At 38.6% G+C, this 25,995-nt stretch overlaps 1 protein-coding gene across 3 annotated transcripts in view; it reads left to right on the top strand.

Moving 5' to 3' along the window:
* LOC126091862 (magnesium transporter NIPA2) overlaps window positions 1-25,995 on the top strand; it is a 140,683-nt gene that overhangs the window by 96,975 nt on the left and 17,713 nt on the right. For all 3 annotated transcript variants that reach the window (XM_049907140.1, XM_049907137.1, XM_049907139.1), the window contains exon 5: window positions 9,530-9,638. In XM_049907140.1, the coding sequence (XP_049763097.1) occupies window positions 9,530-9,638 (109 nt within the window). The remainder of the gene's footprint in view (window positions 1-9,529; window positions 9,639-25,995) is intronic.

Below are 25,995 nucleotides of genomic sequence, written 5' to 3' on the forward strand. Positions count from 1 at the left end.
TGCTATTAGAACTGGCATGGTTCCAAATCCCTGTTGGTACCTTCCAGGACATCATTGGCTCTGTTCCTGTGTGTGTCGCAGTGGTGTGCGCCACAGAATGTGTTTATTCAGACTTTTGACAGGTGTGTTTGGACAATGTATGGTTTACAGTGGATAAAACTTGTGCATAATTAGCCAGTACATTCAGCAGAAAGCAGACATATTTTACAGAAATAGTTTTGTAAAATGCAGTGTCTTCATTGTTAAATTTTGTAGGATGAATATTTTTAACAATTAATATTACAGTAGACATGTTTTTATTTACAATATGAATGAGCGATTTTCCCATTTAATAAGTTTATACTGAGTTGTTACCCTTTGAGTTCTGATTATTACTCTTTGTGAAACTGCACAGTGATTCGTGTAAGTTGAAAATTAAACATGATCATTCATACATTTTTACATAGTGAAATTCTCATTGTATCGAGGAGAATACTAAAAAGGCATATTGTGTACAATTACAGCTGAATCTTTGTCTGTTATGTTACACAATTCAGCAATCGGAAAAGCATATTTTTTGTCATCTCATCTGTTGGGAAGACATTACTGCTTTATGTACTTCTTATTATTTTTAATTAATGTCTGTGTTACCCAGATGGCAGTGCCAGTCGTGTAATTTACATACATGGACTGAAAACAGGTTGTGGGTAAACGTATACATCACCTATGTAAAGAGATTGTGGATGACCATGTGTAGGGTGACCAGATGCAATTGCTTAAAAAGGAGGACAAAGGAAGGAAAAAAAGAGGACACATCAAACGGGTCAACTGCAGATGAGGATACCACCCATCAGCTTTGGACAAGTCACGTGACTGCCGGGAATTACCGGTAAAACTAGTAGTTAATTGTTACTGGTGGTCAGGTGGTGATCCCCAGAGCAATATTTTTTTATTTTAAATTAAAAACATTGATTGTGGTGACAGTGTGGCATCAATTGCTTTTATATTTACGCATAGTTTTAAGACTTAACAAAGACGGCTGCCTAAACGCCACTCCTGATTGGCTACTTTCATGTGACTTGTCCAAAGCTGACGGGTGGTATCCTTATCTGCGGTATTCCCCATCAAAGATATGTTCAATTTTAAGAAATAAGTTTATTATTTATAGACATTACATACATTCCTTAACAATTATTCATACTTCTTGGAGGAAACAATTTTTTGCAGACGTTTAGGATTACTTAACAGATAATTGTAAAATGACACACATGAAAATTCTTTTAAATTATATTGGATCATCAACAGACCTTTCACTGATTCAAGGTTTAATCTACTCATCTCATCAGTCCACTGTGTGGTAATTAGAGAAAATATTCTCAATCCTGGTGCCACCTACTAACACCATGCTCGTGGGTGTTTATCGCAAAGGCTGTGCCAATAGTTAAAGTATTTAAGAAAAGAGCAATAGAATGGTACGAATTGTAAATTTAACTGTATTGCACTCAACTTTGCGAAAAAGCCGGACACTGTAAAAATCCTTCCAGACTCCGGACAAAGAGCTAAAAAGCAGGACATGTCCGGATTAATCCGGACATCTGGTCACCCTAACCATGTGCATCGTTGGTGATAGGCAAATGATGTATGCACTACAAGACTGTAGTTGCACCAAAAAGTCATTCTCCATACTGACAGTTTTAAATTGGTACAGCATGGAAGCACGCACAAAAACTGGAGAGAAGATACTGTTTTCACTCTATTATTTAAGCTGTAAATGATGGCACACTTAGACCATTCTTCAATGGGGAAGCAACTGATTACTGTCTCTCTTTGGAGCAAATGGGATAGATTCAGTATGTGGACAGAGAATATTCTGAGTACTTTAGAACATACTGGATTTCTCCAGTTGAGTTAAAAATTTGTGTGGGAAAACATGAGCAGAAATGAGAAAATGACCTTGCTGATGAATTTCACATAAGAATTATGTGTGAGAAAACCAAAAAGGATGAAAATTATCTTAGGGACAGATTGTAAAGATGCTGGCATTTAACTTTTTGTTGATGTTATATGTGGTCATAAACTTCATTGGTACAGGCTCGTAGGTAATGGGGATGGGCTTTTTGACATCAGAGGCTTGTATCTGTGGTAAAATGAAGGGATAACAATAGCCTTCCCCTAAAGATCCTGTAATAAAAACTTTGCAGGGACAACTCAGAACAAGAGAAAAAGGGATATATGGAAAGACGCCCTGGACCAGCAAAATCATGATGAGAAAAAGTTGTGCTCAATGCCTAAGAAAGTAGAATTGGAGAATGATGATGGTAAGGCAGTTTTATTTTTTTATTGACTGGGAGAAGAATGAACTAATGTTGAATTTGAGAAGTTTCATATGCAGTAAAACTTACTCAAAATGGAGTTGCATGGGACTAAAATAATTTACCAAATTGGACAAGTTTCCAGATTACAAAAAACTCACTAGGGAACATAAAATTTGTCAGGTATCATGCACAATAGTGTAAATTGGTAATTATGCACGTATTTACGTACCTTCACTCCCTGTGCAGTTGACATTCATCTCCTATGTATTGTACATTAGACCACTAGACTATTACATTAATTGATAAATAATATGCCATTTCTGTATTTTTATTCTAATTTTAAAGTTGTTTATTGTTGTATGTACATACATATTATTCCCGTGTTCATTTGCTTTACATTCTGCTTTTTTTCACCACACATCGGGGAGGGAAACCTATTTGAATTACCTATTTGAAATTGTTTTTTTATACACAATTTTTTGTGCTATACAATAGTTCCAAGAGCTTGGAAGAATTTGTGTGTGTGTGACCTGCAAATTGCATAACATCATTTATTCATGCAGTAAGTTGTTGAGGCCTGTTAATTTTTATAGGGACACCATTTTGCTCCTCTTCTTCTTCCTTTCTATCTTCCTGATCATCTTCTGTGTTGCAAATTTCTATTAAATCTGTGGCTGAAGTACAAGTGGTGTGAGTTGACAGATAGTGATCACTTCAAATGTAATCATCTGCACTACATGAAATTTTTCAGATTTCAATTAACTTGGCAATTGCTACTGCATTTTCTTGAGCTTAGGTGGCTACAGAAGCACCTTGTTCTTGACCTCCAAACCCCACTTTGTTGAAGGATTTGGTAACAGTTTCAGGCATTATTCCCCTTACTGCCAAGCCAATCCAATTTACTACATCCAGGACAGAAACTGACCATGCAAGAGCAAATGCACTTTTGGCTTCTTCAGCACTAAGAATAAGAGGCTGCATATATAATCACATACAATGTGAAATGAATGTGTAAATAACCCCGTGGTCCATGGGTTGTTTGAGATTGCTTGAACCTGACAGGAACCGAGTGGATTTCACATTTGATAACTTGACTTTCGGGTGGCAGGTTGCATTGTCTGTGAAAAGGAGAACTTGTAAATTTCCTTTTTTAAATGTAGCATTGAAAGAATTCCGCCATTCTTCCACAAGGCCGCTCACCATCTGCACCTTGTTATTGCTTTGCCATATGACTGGAAGCTTGCTGGCATCTTTGTTTGTGAAACAATGCAGTTTTTCCACCTTTCCAATCACCAGTGGCTTCTACATTTCACCTAACTTGTTTCCACGCCGAAGTACAGTGAGTCTTTCCTTGGACATTTTTCTGCCAGTGCACTATTCACCTCAAATTGGTAGAGATTTTGAAGGCAATGTGCAGGAAGCCACTCCTGTTTCATTGGCATTGAACACATCTTTCAGTTCACAATTCGCAGTTGGGTTGTACAGTACTGTCTTCCATTCTGTAGCTACAATTTCCTGCACAACCTTAGCTTGTAAGTTTTTTGTCTGTGCACCTACAAACCATTCCCACACTATGTCGTTAATTTCTTTATTTCCTGTCTTTTTCACCTTTCTTTTCATTGCCCATTCCCTTTCGTTCATTCAGTTCATATCTTATCCTCATTTCTTAAAGTATCATAAATTGGTGTATTACCGAAGTTAAAATGCAACATTTTTTTCACACAGAATGAGTTTGTCTATCTCGGTCACCTAGATTACCTTAATCTTTTTGTTAAGTGTTAGTGACACATGCACTATTAGTGAACTAAAATTGGCAGAAAATAAAGCAGGCAGCACATTTCTAGGGAATGCATGACTTCGCCAGGTAAAAACCATTGTTTAATGGAACTACAGGTTCAAGCATAGTGTTCATAGTTGCTCAACAATGTCCTAGTATGCACCCATGCACATCAGTAATAATGGAAAATGAGAAACGCTGACAGAGTGCACACGAACAAATCATTTCCTTTGATATACCAACACTGTGTGTCACTTGTTTGTTGTTATACTGAGCGGTGCAGTTTGGTGTCCACACCTTTTTTCTTGGCTTTGTGCCACTTAACAGCATTGTCAGGGCTGTATAGTCTTTGTGTTAAAAGTAGAGTTCTTGTAGAGTTGTGAATAACTAATGTATATATGCATCTTCATGTTTTTGCGGCGTAAGGACTGCTCCAAAACATTTTGAGCGTGCAGCTGCATAAATTCAGCTTCTTCTTCTAACACTCCAGCACTTGCTCCATCCTTTTAAACTCGAGGACCAAACCACTGCGTATGTGGCCAAAGATACACAAGGCCCCAGAGACGTTGATAAGAGGCAAAGAGGTGTAACATATGCATGGAAATTAAATCTATTGCTGCGCAGTTGATCCACACGGTGGTATTGATGTGTTGTGGAGAGCTGCACCGTCATGACGGCTTTGTGATTGAATTACAGAAATTGCCAGATTCCATGATTTGTCAAAGCTGAAGTTGCTACCTCTATTAATTAAATTCCTCGCCAACCAAATTTCAATTGCTACTTCCACTACAGAGTCGCAGAAAGATGAAGTTGAGGCTAAAATTTCGACATTATCGTACACCATATAGCCCCCAGTGTCAATACAGTGCTTCGCCGCCACAGATTTATTAGGTTATAAGAGACGGGTGTACCTGCAGTGCTCTGTGCATCTCTCGTGGACTGTACGTGTTGTCTGTCTGATGTACGAATGGATGCAATCACAGGGGATCTTATAAACCCCAGGCTTCCGAAGCACCATATCATCTTTAACGGAACCCAGGAGTGCTACAGTCTTTGGTGGAGGGTGAAAAATCACTTTCACTTTGTGTTTCCTGGGAATTCATCCTATTTTTGATGAAGGGCTTCCCACATATGGCAGGAAAGCCATGGATTTAAAACTGTCTGTGTCTTCTTCTGCTTTTCTTGTGCCCACCGTTGATTTCATTTGTAGTGCCTTACATATCTGCTGTGGAGAGTACCTGTTGGCTTCAAAAACTCTTCTCAGGTGTAGAAGCTTGTCCTCCAGACTGGTCTCGTCAGTAGTGACGTGTGCTCTGTGTACTAGAGTTCTGAGTACACTCATTGTCTGCAAAGGATGGTGGCAACTATTTGCACATAAATACAAATCTCTGGGGGTCGTTTTTCAATACACTGCATGTCCCAAAGTGCCATCATCTTTGTGCCATACCAACACATCCAAAAATGGAAGGCGTCCACCTTTTTCAATTTCCTTCATGAACTGAATTTGTCTGTGGATAGAATTCAGATGATTTAAAAAATTCTTTTAGCTTGTCTTCACCATGGGCCACACTAAAAACGTGTCAGCAACATACCTCCACTACACTAGGATTTCAAGCTAGCAGATTACAGCACTTTCTCCTCGAAGTCGTCCATAAAAAGGTTGGCCACCAAGGGCGAGTTTAAAAGGATGGACCAAGTGCTGGAGCATTGGTCACCTTGGCTCTCTCTGAAGATGGTTGGACAGTATTCAGCTGAAATATTAGAAGAAGAAGACACTGAATTTATGTGGCTGCATGCCCAAAATTTTATGGAACAACTAACGTATACTTTAATACACTAGTACTGTATAAGTTCTTTTCCACATTATAAGATGAATTATTAATTAAGTCTTAAAATTTGCAGTTCGATACGCATTCTATGTTGATCACTTTTTAATGTGAAACAGGAACTGACAGAGATTGAGGCCAGGCGGAGTGCAGGATCGGAGGATTTGTTGTATGGACCAGTGCATCTTCATAATTCAAAGTATCTGGTATTTGGTTGGGGTGGGGGGGGGGGGCATGTCACTAGACATGGCCTGCACCTCAACAGGTATGGAAAGGGGAGGTTGGCAAAGCTTATAGGTGACAGCATAGGTGGGGGCGGTGGGATCACTCATGGGAAAATTCCGGTAGTTGTGGGTGTTAGAGCTGTACCTTTTTTAGACTGAAGTCAGCTGACAGGTATTCCTGCTTAAGGGAAGCCTCTCTAACAAAGAAACCACTTTCGACAAAGCTTAGGTATCCGATTAATGAGGGAATTAGTATATTTCATCAAAACGTACAAGGCATTAGAGATAAAGTTAGTGAACTACTTATAGATGTTGACTCTGAAATTATTGGTATATCTGAACACTTCTTAAATAAGGAGATAATTCAGAGGCTTCCTTTACCAGGATACAGGTTGGCTGGCAGCTTTTCTAGGAGATCTTTGCGGTGTGGGGGAGTGGCCATGTATGTGAAAAACGGTATCCCATTTGAGTCAATTGATGTTTCAAAGTACTGCACTGAAAAGTTGTTTGAATGTTGTGCAGGTGTGGTTAAATTTAGTGGAGCTAAACTTCTTACTGTTGTTATTTATAGATCCCCAGACTCCGATTTCACAACGTTTTTGCTAAAGCTAGAGGAGGTTCTTGGTTCACTTTATAGGAAATACAAAAAGTTAGTTATATGTGGTGACTTCAATATAAATTGTATAAGTGATTGTGCAAGGAAAAGGATGCTGGTAGACCTCCTTAATTCATATAATCTTATGCAAACCGTATTCTTTCCAACGAGAGTGCAAGGGAACAGTAGAACAACCATTGACAATATTTTTGTTCATTCGTCATTACTAGAAGGGCATTCTGTTAGCAGAATGGTGAATGGCCTTTCAGATCATGATGCACAAATTTTAACTCTAAAAGATTTTTGTGCTTCAACGCAGGTTAAATATAGTTACCAACGTTTTAGGAAAGCTGATCCAGTTGCTGTAGAGACTTTTGTAAACCTTATCAAGGAACAAGAGTGGCAAGATGTTTATAGTGCTGATACAGTAGACGATAAATATAATGCTTTCCTCAAGACTTTTCTCGTGATCTTTGAAAGTTGCTTTCCGTTAGAATGTTCAAAACAGGGTACTAGCACAAACAGGCAGCCTGGGTGGCTGACTAAAGGTATAAGAATATCTTGTAGAACAAAGTGGCAATTATATCAAAACGTTAGAAACAGTCACAATCTAAATGCAGTAGCCCATTACAAACAGTATTGTAAGGTGCTTAAAAAAGTTATTAGGAAGGCAAAAAGTATGTGATATGCAGATAGAATAGCTAAGTCTCAGGATAAAATTAAAACCATATGGTCAGTCGTAAAGGAAGTGGCTGGTCTGCAGAGACAGATCGAGGATATAGAATCAGTGCGTAGTGGGAATGTCCGTGTTACTGATAAGTCGCATGTATGTACAGTATTTAATAATCACTTTCTGAATATAGCAGGTGAACTAAATAGAAACCTAGTCCCAACAGGGAATCGTATAGCGCTCGTAGAAAAAAGTGTTCCGAGACTGTTACCTGAAATGCTCCTCCATGCTACTGACAAGAGGGAGATTGAGTTAATAATTAAATCACTAAAGACCAAGAACTCTCATGGATATGACGGGGTATCTAGCAGAATACTGAAGTATTGTTCCATGTATGTTAGCCCAGTACTTAGCCAAATCTGTAACTTTTCCTTTAGGAGTGGTCGGTTTCCTGACCGATTAAAGTACTCGGTAGTGAAGCCACTTTATAAAAAGGGAGACATTGATAATGTTGATAATTATAGACCTATTTCTATGCCATCGGTGTTTGCTAAAGTTATCGAGAGGGTTGTATATACAAGGTTACTGCAGCATTTAAATTCACATAATTTGCTGTCAAATGTACAGTTTGGTTTTAGAAATGGCTTAACAACTGAAAATGCTATAGTCTCTTTTCTCTGTGAGGTTTTGGACGGATTAAATAAAAGGTTGCGAACGCTAGGTGTTTTGTTTGATTTAACGAAGGCTTTTGACTGTGTTAACCACAAAATATTACTGCAGAAGTTGGAACATTATGGAGTAAGGGGAGTAGCTTACAATTGGTTCGCCTCTTACTTTAAGAACAGAAAGCAGAAGGTAATTCTCCGCAATATTGAGAGTGGTAATGATGTTCAGTCCCAATGGGGCACTGTTAAGTGGGGCGTTCCCCAAGGATCGGTGCTGGGGCCACTGCTGTTTCTTATTTATATAAATGATATGCCTTCTAGTATTGCAGGTGATTCAAAAATATTTCTGTTTGCTGATGACACCAGCTTGGTAGTGAAGGATCTTGTGTGTAATATTGAAACATTATCAAATAATGTAGTTCATGAAATAAGTCCGTGGCTTGTGGAAAATAATTTGATGCTAAATCACAGTAAGACTCAGTTTTTACAGTTTCTAACTCACAATTCAACGAGAACTGATATTTTAATCAGACAGAATGGGCATGTTATAAGCGAGACTGAACAGTTCAAGTTCCTAGGCGTACAGATAGATAGTAAGCTGTTGTGGAAAACCCATGTTCAGGATCTTGTTCAGAAACTAAATGCCGCTTTATTTACCATTAGAACAGTATCTGAAATAAGTGACATTTCAACACGAAAAGTAGTCTACTTCGCATATTTTCATATGCTTATGTCATATGGTATTATTTTTTGGGGTAATTCTTCTGATTCAAAAAGGGTATTCTTGGTTCAAAAACGGGCTGTTCGAGCTATGTGTGGTGTAAGTTCTCGAACCTCTTGTCGACCCCTATTCAATAGTCTGGGAATTCTGACATTGCCCTCACAGTATATATTTTCTTTAATGTCGTTTACTGTTAGCAATATTAGCTTATTCCCAAGAGTTAGCAGCTTTCACTCAGTTAATACTAGGCAGAAATCAAATCTGCATGTGGAACGCACTTCCTTGACTCTTGTGCAGAAAGGAGTGCAGTATTCTGCTGCATCCATTTTCAATAAGCTACCACAAGAACTCAAAAATCTTAGCAGTAGCCCAAACGCTTTTAAGTCCAAACTGAAGAGTTTCCTTATGGATCACTCCTTCTATTCTGTCGAGGAGCTCCTGGAAGAGCTAAAAAATTAAGCAAATTCCAGTGTTACTTTCTTGATTTTCTTTATTTAAACTAATGACGTGTCACCTGAATGTTTCTTATATTTCATTTTATCTGTTTCTACAATCGTGTTATAATTTCATGTATTGACTCGTTCCATGACCATGGAGACTTCTCCTTAATGTGGTCCCACGGAACAATAAATAAATAAATAAATAAATAAATCTAAAAGGTGTTGGTTGTGCAATTTGTCTTTGTTATAATTAAACCATTAATCTAATGTTTAGACAGTAGAACAACATAAAATTCCTTTAAACATTTTATTTCCAGATGGGATGCTTTCTCTGCATCTTGGGCTCAACTGTTGTTGTCATCCATTCTCCAAAAGAAGAAGAAATAGAAAATTTGGACGTCTTGAAGCAGAAACTATTAGATCCAGGTAGATAGGTCCATATAATAATTTATGTAGTTGTCTAGCCTGTACAGTTGTTTTTTTCCCATGTATCTCCAGTTTGTTGTAATGTTAAAGAATAATATTTGATATATTTAAAGCCCTATTTCACTTTGAGAACAAGGTAATAAATTTGCTTAAAATGCTTTGCAGAAATGTTTTGGTTTTAGTGTAGCTGAATGAAGATCTGAGATCAAAACTGAACACTTTCTGTGGAGGGACAAACACACAAAAAATCATGTTTCCAAGTTGTTCATCAGTTTTAGCCATGCTGGTGTATTATTTCAAATCAGTCTATGAATGGTCTGCTGTATACCTCTTTGGAAAGATTTCATTAACACTTTTAGGCATAATCTTTCTGGGGAGTTAACAATACAATGGGACAGCATATTTCACTTTTAAGATTTGAAATAAATCACTTCAGGATCAGTTATTGGATATTAGATGTAAGTTACCAGAAATTTTTGTGATAAATAAATTGGTGCTTGAATAAGGCTGTCGGTTTTCTACTTAATGAAACTTTCAATGTAGAGTGAAGTCAAATTTAAAAGCTTTCGATAAGTATGACCATACTAAATCTATCCAAAGCAAAAAAGTAAGAAATTTAACTGTGTTGTCATGGAGTATGTCTTTGCCATCAGTTGTTGGTGCAGCTAGGTACTTGAATGCTGCTGATGTGAATATCTTGTGTTTGTCGACATAAACTGTGGAATTTCTGTTGGAGCTGAAATGCTAAAAAATTCTGAGGTATATGCTATTCTCTTCAGATAGTTACAACTTTCTTCTGTAATTATTTTTAGTCTACAACTTTGCTGCCACCAGTTTGCAGTAGGTGGCAGCAGAGGCAAGTTGGGTTGCTGGTGGAAGGTTGCATTATACATTAATCTTAGACATTTGTAAACATAACGCCATCAAAATATTACTCGATTTGTGATTGCGTCATAAAGTTATTCTCAATTGAATATGTAAACTTACAAGCCCTATTCTTATTATTTGTGGATAGCTTTAATTTTGTGCTTTAATGTGAATAAACCTGTGGCTGAAGATCATAAAATGTTGCGTAAGACCTATTGTAAGGCACTTATTAATGAAAGAATCTGCAGAGAATGGTCTAAATGCTTCAAGAATGGTGATTTTGATTTTAAGACCCACATGGCAGTAGAGAAGCTTTTCAAAGCTACTGAAACTGACTGAAACAATCACAGGATATCATTATCGAAAGCAATTGATGCATTTGAGCCTAACACTGAAAGACAAAGGGCCCAATACAGCAATAGATATGAAAAGGTGATTTTGCAGCATAGCTATGATTGACCCCATGTTGCAAAACCCATAAAAACATACTTAACACTGAAACGGGGAGTCCTACCTCACCTGCTGTATTTTCCAGACATTGCTTGCTCTGGGTTCCATCTTTTTCAATAAGTGGTGCACAACCTGGCTGACCAGTACTTCTGGTCTTATGAACAAGTGCAAAATTGGTTTGCCTTATGGATCTCCCAGTTATTCCACCACAGGATTTGTATGCTGCTTGAAAGATGGAACAACATAGTGGCAACTAATGGCCAATACTTTGAATTGTAAATTTTTTGTAAATTTTCACAATAGCCCTTGCACTTTGAGGGGAAAAAAAATTGGAAGCAAAGTCATAGACCTAATATTTTTATGCAGTTAACCCACAACATATTAAAGATGGACATACGTCTCAAAAAAATACAGCTTTCCATTACATAAAACGATACCCTTCGGAGGAATGACCAGAACTCGTGCCTTCAAATAATTCTCCTGTGTTCTTTCTTTTGAAGGACGTAGGAAGATGTACTTCAGTGCACCTGTACACGGCTATAGTCATACTCTTTTCAAGCGAGATTATAGCAACATATATAGTGTTATTTTATCTGCACTAATTATCTTCGCATTTTTGGAGTATCAACAGGGAATATCCAAATGCTTAACTACTGCATCAACTTAGTGAAATTGATGACATCAAATTTGTCACCATTAAGAGAACTTGAGCTTTCCATCCACGGAAACTTAACAATAGAACCTGTAGGTGTAATCTTCAGTCATTGTTCAAACAACACTCATTTTCTTACCCGAATTTGCTGACTCAATATGACATTGACTGTCTATGAAGAAAACTCTCTGAATCTCGAGAGGTTACTCAAGGCTGTGATTTACACTCAAAGCTCTATGATGATATAGCTGTGAATGACTGAATACATTCCATAGAAAGTCAGTGGAAAACCGTCTACTGTTCTTATATTTGCATTCTGTTGAAACAAGATTCTTGAGTTTCTCAGAGTCAACTCCTCAATACACACTTTTCCCCACCTCTGCACAAAAGCTGAATTTACATTTTGAGAACTGACATAATTGTTACTGCAATTACTATATATTTGTTAATTAAATTTGAGAAGAGGAGCTGGCCAGTACTTCCATTCAGGAAGTGTAATTATCACTATGGCCAGTAGATACTTACAAATGCAAATGGACATCACTGCTAGCTTTTGGAACCGCAGGTAGAAAAGAGGAAATATTTTGGTTACAGGATTGATGAGGAGGGAGGGGCTCTCATTTAGAATCTAGGCATTTTCGTAGAAGAAAAAGCCTCGACGATCAAGAAATTGTCAGAGCATTGGAGGTCAAAGGTGGTAAGCACTGCGGTTTTAGTTCAAAGGTCATAGAATATGGTGATAGACTGAGTTGTAAAGATGGATATAGAAAAAAAGAAAATGGCAAGTGTGACATCCCTTCCATCCTTCTTCACTTGCCGGGAGGAGATGCGACTCGTAACGATGTTTGTCCCCGTCGGTATGACGTGGAACAGCACCTGTAACTCTCGTAAGAACACAACTCCTCGCCTGGTTTAGAAATATTCTGTTATCTGTCTGCAACAGTCTTCTCAGCTTGTGCGAACTGGTAAACTGCAATTGTTTATTTTTATTTTTATGCCCGGTTAGTTCTGTGATGAAATAAAATGTTGATTCTTGATTTCATCATTACGGTCGCTTTTCACATCATACATAGTGAGGATGAAATTTTGCTGTCTACTATTCCTAGCTCACTTATTTGTTACATAGTTTAATTCTTAACTTCTTTGCGTGTTTTTGGGTACTTGCATTGTTTAATTCATAAATTTCGGGCGTATTACAGTATTTGAGAGTTGTAGCATCGCGTTTTAGTACCTGAATAGTGTAAATTCACGTAGGTCATTTGTCTTCTGTTTTTGTTTTGAACGGCCAGTGTCGGTTGGTCACAGCCAGTGTGCTCCCTGCCGCTGTTGGATGAGCAGCTGCCAGCAGCAAGTCGTATACTCCTAGCTCACTTATTTGTTACATAGTTTCGTATAGGAGGCGTAATTTCAAGTTTTAGTTACTGTAATTGTAAATTCAGGCAGATTGTAGCGCAGTCATTAGGCATTTGTACAGGTTAGTTCATTCATTCTTTGCATGTTTCTCTTGCGTTATCTAGGCACGGACTCATGTTTCAGTAACTGTTGTTCAACATTGATTAGAATGATTGCTGTGTTCAGATGAGGGCTGAGTTGGCATCCCTTCGCTCACAGCTGCAGGCGGTGCTGACTTAGGTCGCGCAGCTTGAGGCTGTTGCCAATGGGCACCACTGTGGGGAGCCGGACTTGGGTATCACGGAGATGTCAACCTCATCCTGTCTGTCCCGAGATTGGTCTGCCGCTGTGGTTGCCCCGGTTGCTGCCCGCAATGGGGCTGAGCCCTCGCCTGTGGTTGATTGGGAGGTCGTTCCAAGGCATGGCAGGCAGCGAAAGACATCCCTGGAGGCTGATCAGAAAGCCTCCACGGTGTGTCTGACAAACAGGTTTCAGGTACAGCCTCTGGCTGAGCCAGATGCAGCTGCCTGCCCTGTTTCAGAGGATGATTCTCAGCCTTCAAGGTCCGGGCAATCGCAAAGGGTGGGCTTATTGCTAGTTGGGAGCTCCAATGTTAGGCGCATAATGCTGCCCCTTAGGGATATGGCAGCTAAGGAGGGGAAGAAATCCAGTGTGCACTCCGTGTGCATTCCGGATGGAGTCATTCCTGATGTGGAAAGGGTCCTTCCGGATGCCATGAAGAGCACAGGGTGCAGCCAGCTGCAGGTGGTGGCACATGTCGGCACTAATGACATGTGTCGCTTTGGATCTGAGGAAATTCTCTCTGGATTCCAGCGGCTATCTGATTTAGTGAAGGCTGCCAGTCTTGCTTACGAGATGAAGGCAGAGTTCACCATCTGCAGCATCGTTGACAGAACCGACTGCAGACCTTTGGTGCAGAGCCGGGTGGAGGGTCTGAATCAGAGGCTCAGACGATTTTGCGACCGTGTTGGCTGCAGATTCCTTGACTTGCGCCATAGGGTGATGGGGTTTCGGGTTCCGCTGAATAGGTCAGGAGTTCACTACACTCAGCTGGCGGCTACACGGGTAGCGGAGGCTGTGTGGTGTGGACTGGGCGTTTTTTAGGTTAGAAGGCCTTGGGAAAGTACGGGGTGGGCTGCAATCCTGCAATCTCAAAGGGTGCATGGCAAATACAGGACGTGCTTGGATCAAGGAACAGTCAGAATTGTAGTTGTAAATTGTTGTAATTGTGCTGGGAAAGTCCCTGAGCTTCAAGCGCTAAGAGAAAGCACAGAAGCTGAAATCGTTATAGGTACAGAAAGCTGGCTAAAGCCTGAAATAAGTTCTGCAGAAATTTTTACGAAGTCTCAGACGCTGTTCAGGAAAGATAGATTAGGCAGAATTGGTGGTGGAGTGTTTGTGTCTGTCAGTAGTGGTTTATCTTGTAGTGAAGTCAAAGTAGATACTCCGTGCGAATTGGTATGGGTGGAGGTTACACTTAACAGCCGAATTAAGTTAATAATTGGCTCCTTCCACCGATCCCCAGCCTCCGATGATATAGTTGCTGAACAGTTCAGAGAAAATTTGAGTCTTGTAACAAATAAATACCCCACTCATACGGTTATAGTTGGTGGGGACTTCAACCTTCCCTTGATATGTTGGCAAAAATACTTGTTCAAAACCGGTGGTAGGCAGAAAAGATCTTGTGAGATTGTCCTAAATGCTTTCTCCGAAAATTATTTCGAGCAGTTAGTCCACGAACCCACGCGAATTGTAAATGTTTGCGCAAACACACTTCACCTCTTAGCGACAAACAATCCAGAGCTAATAGAGAGCATCATGACTGATACAGGGATTAGTGATCACAAGGTCGTTGTAGCTAGGATCAATACTGTTTCTTCCAAATCCACCAGAAACAAACACAAAATAATTTTATTTTAAAAAGCAGATAAAGTGTCACTAGAAGCCTTCCTAAGAGACAATCTCCATTCCTTCCAAATTGACTATGCAAATGTAGACGTGATGTGGCTCAAATTCAAAGATATAGTAGCAACAGCAATTGAGAGATTCATACCTCATAAATTGGTAAGAGATGGAACTGATCCCCCATGGTACACAATGCAGGTCTGAACGCTGTTGCAGAGGCAACGGAAAAAGCATGCGAAGTTCAGAAGAACGCGAAATCCCGAAGATTGGCTAAAATTTTAAGAAATTTGGCACGGACTTCAATGCGAGATGCCTTTAATAGGTTCCACAACGAAACATTGTCTTGAAATTTGGTAGAAAATCTGAAGAAATTCTGGTCGTATGTAAAGTACACAAGCGGCAAGACGCAGTCAATACTTTCACTGTGCAGTGTCGATGGTACTGTTACAGATGACTGTGCTGCTAAAGCGGAGTTATTGAACGCAGTTTTCCGAAATTCCTTCACCAGGGAAGACGAATGGAATATTCCAGAATTTGAAACACGAACAGCTGCTAGCATGAGTTTCTTAGAAGTAGATACCTTTGGGGTTGCGAAGCAACTCAAATCGCTTGATACGGGCAAGTCTTCAGGTCCAGATTGTATACCGATTAGGTTCCTTTCAGATTACGCTGATACAATAGCTCCGTACTTAGCAATCATATACAACCGCTCGCTCACTGATAGATCTGTACCTACAGATTGGAAAATTACACAGGTCGCACCAGTGTTTAAGAAGGGTAGTAGGAGTAATCCATCGAATTACAGACCTATATCATTGACGTCAGTTTGCAGTAAGGTTTTGGAGCATATACTGTATTCAAACATTATGAATCACCTCGAAGGGAACGATCTGTTGATACGCAATCAGCATGGTTTCTGAAAACATCGTTCTTGTGCAACGCAGCTAGCTCTTTATTCGCATGAAGTAATGGCCGCTATCGACAGGGTATCTCAAGTTGATTCCGTATTTCTAGATTTCCGGAAAGCTTTTGACACCGTTCCTCACAAGCGACTTCTAATCAAGCTGCGGGCCTATGGGATATTGTCTCAGTTGTGTGACTGGATTCGTGATTTCCTGTCAGGAAGGTTGCAGTTCGTAGTAATAGACGGCAAATCATCGAGTAAAACTGAAGTGATATCAGGTGTTGGAAGCGTCCTTGGACCTCTGCTGTTCCTGATCTACATTAATGACCTGGGTGACAATCTGAGCAGTTCTCTTAGGTTGTTCGCAGATGATGCTGTAATTTACCGTCTAGTAAGGTCATCCGAAGACCAGTATCAGTTGCAGAGCGATTTAGAAAAGATTGCTGTATGGTGTGGCAGGTGGCAGTTGACACTAAATAATGAAAAGTGTGAGGTGATCCACATGAGTTCCAAAAGAAATCCGTTGGAATTGGATTACTCAATAAATAGTAAAATTCTCAAGGCTGTCAATTCAGCTAAGTACCTGGGTGTAAAAATTACGAACAACTTCAGTTGGAAAGACCACATAGATAATATTGTGGGGAAGGTGAGCCAAAGGTTGCATTTCATTGGTAGGACACTTAGAAGATGCAACAAGTCCACTAAAGAGACAGCTTACACTACACTCGTTCATCCTCTGTTAGAATATTGCTGCGCGGTGTGGGATCCTTACCAGGTGGGATTGACGGAGGACATCGAAAGGGTGCAAAAAAAGGTAGCTCGTTTTGTATTATCACGTAATAGGTGAGAGAGTGTGGCAGATATGATACACGAGTTGGGATGGAAGTCATTAAAGCAAAGACGTTTTTCGTCGCGGTGCGATCTATTTACAAAATTTCAGTCACCAACTTTCTCTTCCGAATGTGAAAATATTTTGTTGAGCCCAACCTACATAGGTAGGAATGATCATCAAAATAAAATCAGAGAAATCAGAGCTTGAACAGATAGGTTTAAGTGTTCATTTTTCCCGCGCACTGTTCGGGAGTGGAATGGTAGGGAGATAGTATGGTTGTGGTTCGATGAACCCTCTGCCAAGCACTTAAATGTAAATTGCAGAGTAATCATGTAGATGTACACTTTGCTATGCCATTGCTACATCAAGTTATTGTCAACGGTCCGACATAACTCCAGAGATATCTTATGTTCAAGTAAATGTTTTTTTTAATACTCAGTAATACTGGTTTAAACTAATCGCTTTTCACTGTCCATTAAACATGTACTCAATTAGTTACTTAAAATGTTCAAAGAGTCAATCAACTTGCATTAATTCACATTGTATTGTCCATGTAATGAGTTAGGTGACACTTAAGATTTATCTTTTGACTCAGATTTTATTGTTCTTTCTGTAATTGTTTGTCCCTACAACAAAGGCACACCGATATGTCATTCAGTTCAGTAATCGTGACACTGACGACAACTTTTGACTAATTGGCATACTTGTCTTTCTTCGTGTCTTCGTTTTATTGTGTCCTACTCAAGACTACGAATTGTTTTTCTGTCGTTGATTCATTGGTGTCAAGGTTTGTAACTGTTCATCAGTACAAAGGCTAAGTCCGACAAACCAATATCACTCAATTGAAGTCTAACACTCACCTTAATATACAATTGCGTTGAGAACGGTAAAGATTAACTTTCTTCAATCGAATGAATGAGCAATACTTCAATCTCTATCTCATGAATTATCAAACTTCCAAAACTGAAACAATGTAATAGCATTTGCATCCAGACAACTATTGCAAAAGTACTTTAGAGCGACTGAAGAGCAACTAACTGAACATTTCCATATCCAAGTTGGATTGTAGTTGCATTGAATTTCCTTTTCAATGCGGCTACAACTCTCTTCCATGGTAAATTTTATCTTTGAGTGAATTACTTCGCCAGCCAGAGTGGCCGAGCGGTTCTAGGCGTTTCAGTCTGGAACCGCGTGACCACTAGGGTCGCAGGTTCGAATCCTGCCTCGGGCATGGATGTGTGTGATGTCCTTAGGTTAGTTAGGTTTAAGTAGTTCTAAGTTCTAGGGGACTTATGACTTCAGATGTTAAGTCCCATAGTGCTCAGAGCCATTTGAACCATTTTGAACTGAATTACTTTATTTCATTCATATGATTTTGAATTTATTCAATAGGTGTTTGATAAAGAATCTATGATAATCCTTTCCTTTTATCTCCCCTTTTTGTATGCTATTCTCAGTATTTGAATGATATAGGTGTTTATCAAAATATTACCAATGTAGATTTTATCGTCAATAGTTGCTGCACTGTCAAGATGACTCACTTCCCTACTTTCAAGTTTCCACAAAGTTTGTTAATTGGGGTTTTTCTGTCCTTGGGGTGTTTTATACACACACACACACACACACACACACACACACACACACACACACACACACAAATATACAAGATTGAATTGTTGCATCATTCGGTACAATCATATGAACTTAAGATCTGTAACTTATAAAAATTCATCATTATTGTTCATTTTCTTTTCGTTTGCATTGCCACACTGACTGCGTCTGCACCAGACCATATGAGCCGCAAACATGGCCTGGTTCGAAGCCAGTTTCTTCTTCTCCTGCACCATGGCGAGGCTGCCGCAGCATCGAATCGTATAAGGCAGCAAGTACGATCTGATTACTCGTGCTCATCTGGTGACCTTCATTGTCCAGTGGTTGCTCTCCTGGTAGACTGCACTAATAACTCAGTACAATCTGCCTTAAGATGGTCCGCATCACCACTGTCATTTAGTCTGTAACAATTAGCTCACTTCTCTCTTGTGCACATACATGATACTACATGTTCATTGTTCTCATCATGGCACATTGTTTCTGGACTTAATTGATCATGTTTGCATCTAGTCTGACTTATCTCTTGTCACTTCACACATTTGCTATCGGTCTATTAACCAGTACAGCTTTTTAAACACTGTCACTATTTTATTAGTAATGTTCTATCATTGAAATGTGTTTCACCCTTTTCAAGTTTATTGTTTTATCTGTTTATATTTATTTTCCTGTACTCATCTCTTATCTTGTTTTTCTCAAAATAAGTGCTCTTTTACTTTTAAATCAATTTCCTTATTCTGGAATGACCATGACAAGATGTTTCAGTGTGTTTGTGTACTTTATATTAAGTTGATGCCTCGTTTATTGCATAACATGATGAGGCACATTAGTAAAAGAATAACAAACAAACATTAATAATTAACTTAAAAGAGACATACTTAATTACTTAATAAACTTTTAACAAAAGCCGTCATCTTTCTCGATGGTTTATTAAACAAAACTTAATGAAACATGCTGTTGTTACTTAGTAAGCTTTGAAACTCATCATCTTCTTTGATGACTTAAAATTTAACTTGATTATTACAAGAACTACTACTACTGATTAATTGTTCACTAATTCTACATAGAAAAGTTCATAAACATTGTTCACGTCTTCTTGCTTCCCATCTTATCCTACATTTAATATGCAAAAAGAAAAAAAAAAGTTCTTAATCAATTAAAATATTTCTTTAATTCTATATTCTTGTTATCTTCATCTTCCAGAAGGTATCTTCCTGCGTGTGGTATTTTAATAATCCTGTATGGTCCTTTATATAAACTACACCATTTTCTATTTAATTTCTTTCTCTTCAAAGATTTGGGATGATTTTTTAATAACACACAATCACCAACTTTATAGTTAACTTCTAAACCTAGCTTCTTATCGAACTGACTTTTTGGAAGATTAGCTTTATGTTGTAATCTTAAATATACTTTATGTATAAACTCATCACAATCCTTTGTCTTATTACGTAAGCATGGTAACTTACCAAGTCACTCATTACTATGTTGCTTATTAAATAAAATCTCATTAGGTGAATAACCGTTTGACATATGTGGTAATTCATTATACATTTCTTCAAATTTTCCAATTAATTCTATCCACCTATGATGTTGGTTACGCTCATACGTTCTTATGGATCTGTTCAATTCTAAGACGACTCTTTCTATGGACTTCCCTGACGGATTATAGCGGACAACGAATACATGAGGAATTCCCCATGTCTTCATTGTTTCGCACCACACTTTACTTCAAAATACAATGCATTATCAGAAATTAGCATTGCAGGCTTCCCCACTTTAACTAAATAATCATCTATGATCATTCTTAACGTAGGTTTCACATTAGTTGATTGTAACACATACAATTTTACATATTTTGTGAAAAGATCATACATCACAAATATATATTTAAAATTTCCTTTTGCTATTGGAAATGGCCCACACGTATCACATGATATAATGCTTAGAGGTTTCCTAGGTATTATCAGATGCAACACATCTTTAACACAATAATTGACCGGCTTTGCCTTTTGACATATCCTACAGCTCTCGAGTATTTCTTAAGCTCTTTTTGGTAAATTTGGATAGAAACATAGTTGTTGTAATTTCTTTACAAGCTTCGAAATGTCCCATCTCATATGTGTGAACCACAATACGGAATAAATACACCTTGAGGGTATGCATATCTTCCACTCATCCTTCTCAGTTTTACAATAAAACAATACGCCTTCTTGCAATTGGTAATGACTATTAACTTTATCAATCGTTCCTGTTCTTAAATCACTTATTATTTTTCTCCATTTACCAGTTACTTTCTGCATTTTGCAAACTCATTTTATTAACCTCTTTCCTGTATGGAAGTGTTCCTAACATCATCACCTTAAAATCCATTAATCGCTCTTCTTCAACCTCTTCGATCTTGGTAGCTGGTAACCTCAACAATGCATCAGCGACAACATTCTCTCTCCCTTTGACATGCTTAACCGTTACGTCATATTCCTGTAATAATAAGGCCCAACATGTAAGTCGGCCGTTTAACATTCTACCGTATTTACTCGAATCTAAGCCGCACTCGAATCTAAGCCGCACCTGAAAAATGAGACTCGAAATAAAGGAAAAAAAAGTTTCCCGAATCTAAGCCGCACCTGAAATTTGAGACTCGAAATTCAAGGGGAGAGAAAAGTTGTAGGCCGCACCTCCAAATCGAAACAAAGTTGGTCCATTGTAATATGAGACACAATTTAGGCCGAATGAATGACGATACAGCTACAGTAGTTTGGTTCGAGTCGTAAGCTTAGCAGTTAAGCTTTACCACGTAGCTATTGCTATGCGTCAGGCGCTCCGTCCGTATTTATACAGGTGCCCTTCCTTTTTCACGTGCTTCGTCTGGTTTGAATCGATTGCTTATTTTGTTTTGATCTGATAAGTGCCGTTTTCTTTGTTATAGGTGTTTGCGTCAATCTTAAGCTGAAAATGCATTACTGCACTGTGTCATGCATTGTTTGTCGCATTCTGGTAGTGCGTGTTTACGGCCTGTCGCGGCTTGGCTTGCTTTTGTGCACGCTACCGCCGCGTACAATAAAAAAAAAAAAAGAAAAAAAAAAGGAGAGGAATCGTCTCATTAGCGAAACAATGGCAAGAGACTGCTATTTGTTGTTACTTACACTGCTGCTTTCTTTGATAATGATGTATGATAGAACATGTTCTGAACGAGAGTTGGGCGGAAATTTTTCTCCGTTTGAAAAGCTTTGCGGCCGCTTCTTTATTACATCAAATTCTGCACAGAAATTAGTCATCTTAGATTTAAAAATCTAGTCACTTGCCGTGCTTCATTTCTGACTGTATCACTATTAGGCATAAGAATAATACGAATATAAACATGACACGATACGTACATTCTTCCGCGTTTGCTGTTGTCTCACTCTACTCTAGTTTCGTAGTTTATTTGGCAGACAGGATTTAAATGAGATAGCAGCAAACACGAAAGAATACATGGCAAAATGTTTATATTCGTATTATTCTTATGGTGAAGAGAATACTGTACGTGATTCAAATTTCATCAGGTTCCTATTAGCAACCATCTCTTCTCACAGATAGGAAAAAATTCAGAACGTAGAGTTGGCCATATTGACAAACATCCCAAACAGTCTTGCCAGTCAGATTTTCGTAGTACACTGAAATTGTGCTACATTCGAAGATGAACAATACGGAATTTGTATTTACTTATTTGGATAATGTATGAAAATGCAGTGGTCGAAACTCGCGGCAGAGAAAAAAAGCTCGTCTTCAACTTTTTTTTTAAATTTTTTTACTGACGCAGAGGTTTTGGCGCCAGTATTTATCTTTGTGCTTACAAAGCATGCACGCGTAGCGCTACATATATTCGACGGCAGAAGTTAGTTGTGGCGGCATGTACCAACATTTTTCATAACTTCCGCTTGCTTTGCACTCGATTCTAAGCCGCAGGCGGTTTTTTGGATTACGAAAACCGGAAAAAAAGTTCGGCTTAGATTCGAGTAAATACGGTACTCATCATGAAGAACGTCACTGCTTTATGGTCGCAATATATCATTATCCGTTTACCATATACAAAATATCGGTATATTTTTTTAGTGCCCATATAATTGCTAATACTTCCAGCTCAGTAAATACTGTATGAGCGTTCACAACCTGCTAAGGTTCGACTAGCAAAGGCAATAATTTTTATAGTTTCTACTTTATCCTCATCGTCCATTTGGAATAATGTAGCACCTAGTACTGTTTCCGCTGCATCTGTTGCTATGAAAAAATCTTTATCCATCTGTGGATGATGCAACAACAGAACATTTCTTAAAGCATTGCGAATCTCGTCAAAGGCTTTACTAAAAGATTCTGCCCATTGCCATTACACATTTTTCCTCAACAATTGCAACAGACAGTCTTTATTTAATAACTGCTGAGATACAAACTTTCTGAAGAAAGATGCCAGACCTAAAAATGACTTTAGCTGTTTCTTATTTTGCAGATACGGACAATTTCTTATTGCATCCAACTTTTTAGGATTTGGAATAATTCCTTCAGAAGCTACAATAAGACCCAAGAATTCAATCTGATTTCTTCCAAATTTGGAGTTTGCTAAATTAATCGTGACTCCATATTCTAGGAATTTCTCAGATACACGATTCATTAGCTCAATATATTCTTCCCAGGTCTCTGTGGTGATCAGTAAGTTGTCAACATATACAGTGACCCACTCTAGTAACTCCGGACCAAGTACTGTATCTAAAACAGTTATAAAAACACCACCACTAATGTTCAGTCCAAACGGCATTACTTTAAATTGGTAACTATGTCCTAGGTAAATGAACGCCTTATACTTTCTGATTCCTTAGATATTTTAGTTTGCCAATATGAGCTTCGGAGGGTAAGGGAGGTTAAAAACTTCACCCTATGAAATTTCTGTAATAGTTCTTCTAAATTCTCCGGGTAAGTCCTCACAGGCTTAATAATCTTATTAATATCATGAGCGTCTAAGACTTATCGAATGTCACCGTTCGGCTTAGTCACTGCCAATAATGGGCTTGAGTATTCGGACATGGAAGTTGCAATAATTTCCCAGTCTATCATCTTTTTGATCTCTTTAGTTACTCTTTTTGACCAAGGGACTGAATACATCGTTTACAAAAAGTCGAATGAGGGCATGTTTCGATACAATATTCAAAGTCCTTAATTACACCTGTTTTTTTTAAATTATTAAATACAGGCAAAAATAATTTGCAAGACTTCTCTCAATTCAGTTTGTTGTTGGGGCAATAAATATTCCGATTCCTGTACTTTTTCAGCGATGCTCGATACATCGGTCTCGGCACCAGTTTGCCTAACACAATCATTGTTCTTGAAATGCAAATCATTTACAGGAAGACAATTAACAGTTAGGTTCTGGCAATACTTTCCTAAAATAATCTTCTTTTTCAGCAAAGTTGCCTTTAATCATTTGCCTTTAACTATAAAAGTACACACACCTCCCTTAATATCAATCACTGCACCATAATCATATAAAAAATCCATACCCCAAATACACGGTGTTGACATTCCAGACACTACCAAGAAAGTGCATTCTATGGCTACTCCTTGTAGTTCCACTGTCACCCGTATCTGCTTAATTATGCGCTGTGCTTTCGCGCTAAACACCCCTGACACTGTGTAGCCTGTTACTGGTAAGGTAAGTATTTTTTGTTGCTGACTAACCATATTCAAGCAACCCATTGTCATCACACTAATGGTTGCCCCTGTATCTATCAGTACATTAACCGGTAAACTATTAATCTTTACTACTACAGTCGCTTGCAAAGTATACCATTTTTCATTTTTTGGTTCTTTCATGAGATCTTCTTGAATATCTGGTTCCATATTATATTCGAGAATATTTATTGACTCGTGATGTTTGCTTCTCTCCTCAATACCAGCCACCCGAGGAAGGCCTAAAATGACTGGTGCTAGTTTGACCGTCTGTCATTCAGGTTCCTCGGTGGTTCATGTAACTCTACTAAATGAATTTCATTTCTTGTTGGTGGATATATATTATCCGCAACTACATTTCTCCCATCTGTCAACAGTATGGGTCTGCTAGATCCGGAAGACGCACGTGTAGTATTAATGTTTGTCCAACCTACATTATTCATCTGATACATTCCCCAATTTGATTTATTCGGTGGCTCCATAGGAGCACAATTATTCCCATGGCCATTGTCGCAACGTGGATTGTGTGACGACTGCTGCCCCCTAAACTTTCTTTTCCTATTTGTGTTTACAAATGTAGAGGCTTGTCTCACTAGGGGTAAGATAGATACTGCCTACAGGAAAATTAAAGAGACCTTTGGAGAGAAGAGAACCACTTGTATGAATATCAAGAGCTCAGACGGCAACCCAGTTCTAAGCAAAGAAGGGAAGGCAGAAAGGTGGAAGGAGTATATAGAGGGTTTATACAAGGGCGATGTACTTGAGGACAATATTATGGAAATGGAAGAGGATGTAGATGAAGACGAAATGGGAGATAAGATACTGCGTGAAGAGTTTGACAGAGCACTGAAAGACCTGAGTCGAAACAGGGCCCCGGGAGTAGACAACATTCCATTTGAACTACTGATGGCCTCGGGAGAGCTAGTCATGACAAAACTCTACCATCTGGTGAGCACGATGTATGAGACAGGCGAAATACCCTCAGACTTCAAGAAAAATATAATAATTCCAATCCCAAAGAAAGCAGGTGTTGACAGATGTGAAAATTACCGAACTATCAGTTTAATAAGTCACAGCTGCAAAATACTAACGCGAATTCTTTACAGACGAATGGAAAAACTGGTAGAAGCCGACCTCGGGGAAGATCAGTTTGGATTCCGTAGAAATGTTGGAACACATGAGGCAATACTGACCTTACGACTTATCTTAGAAGAAAGATTAAGAAAAGGCAAACCTACGTTTCTAGCATTTGTAGGCTTAGAGAAAGCTTTTGACAATGTTAACTGGAATACTCTCTTTCAAATTCTGAAGGTGGCAGGGGTAAAATACAGGGAACGAAAGGCTATTTACAGTTTGTACAGAAACCAGATGGCAGTTATAAGAGTCGAGGGGCATGAAAGGGAAGCAGTGGTTGGGAAAGGAGTAAGACAGGGTTGTAGCCTCTCCCCGATGTTATTCAATCTGTATATTGAGCAAGCAGTAAAGGAAACAAAAGAAAAATTCGGAGTAGGTATTAAAATTCATGGAGAAGAAGTAAAAACTTTGAGGTTCGCCGATGACATTGTAATTCTGTCAGAGACAGCAAAGGACTTGGAAGAGCAGTTGAACGGAATGGACAGTGTCTTGAAAGGAGGATATAAGATGAACATCAACAAAAGCAAAACGAGGATAATGGAATGTAGTCAAATTAAGTCGGGTGATGCTGAGGGAATTAGATTAGGAAATGAGACACTTACAGTAGTAAAGGAGTTTTGCTATTTAGGGAGTAAAATAACCGATGATGGTCGAAGTAGAGAGGATATAAAATGTAGACTGGCAATGGCAAGGAAAGCGTTTCTCAAGAAGAGGAATTTGTTAACATCGAGTATAGATTTAAGTGTCAGGAAGTCGTTTCTGAAAGTATTTGTATGGAGTGTAGCCATGTATGGAAGTGAAACATGGACGATAACTAGTTTGGACAAGAAGAGAATAGAAGCTTTCGAAATGTGGTGCTACAGAAGAATGCTGAAGATAAGGTGGGTAGATC

The sequence above is a fragment of the Schistocerca cancellata genome, chromosome 7 (genome assembly GCF_023864275.1).
Source record: "Schistocerca cancellata isolate TAMUIC-IGC-003103 chromosome 7, iqSchCanc2.1, whole genome shotgun sequence".
Lineage (NCBI taxonomy): Eukaryota > Metazoa > Arthropoda > Insecta > Orthoptera > Acrididae > Schistocerca > Schistocerca cancellata.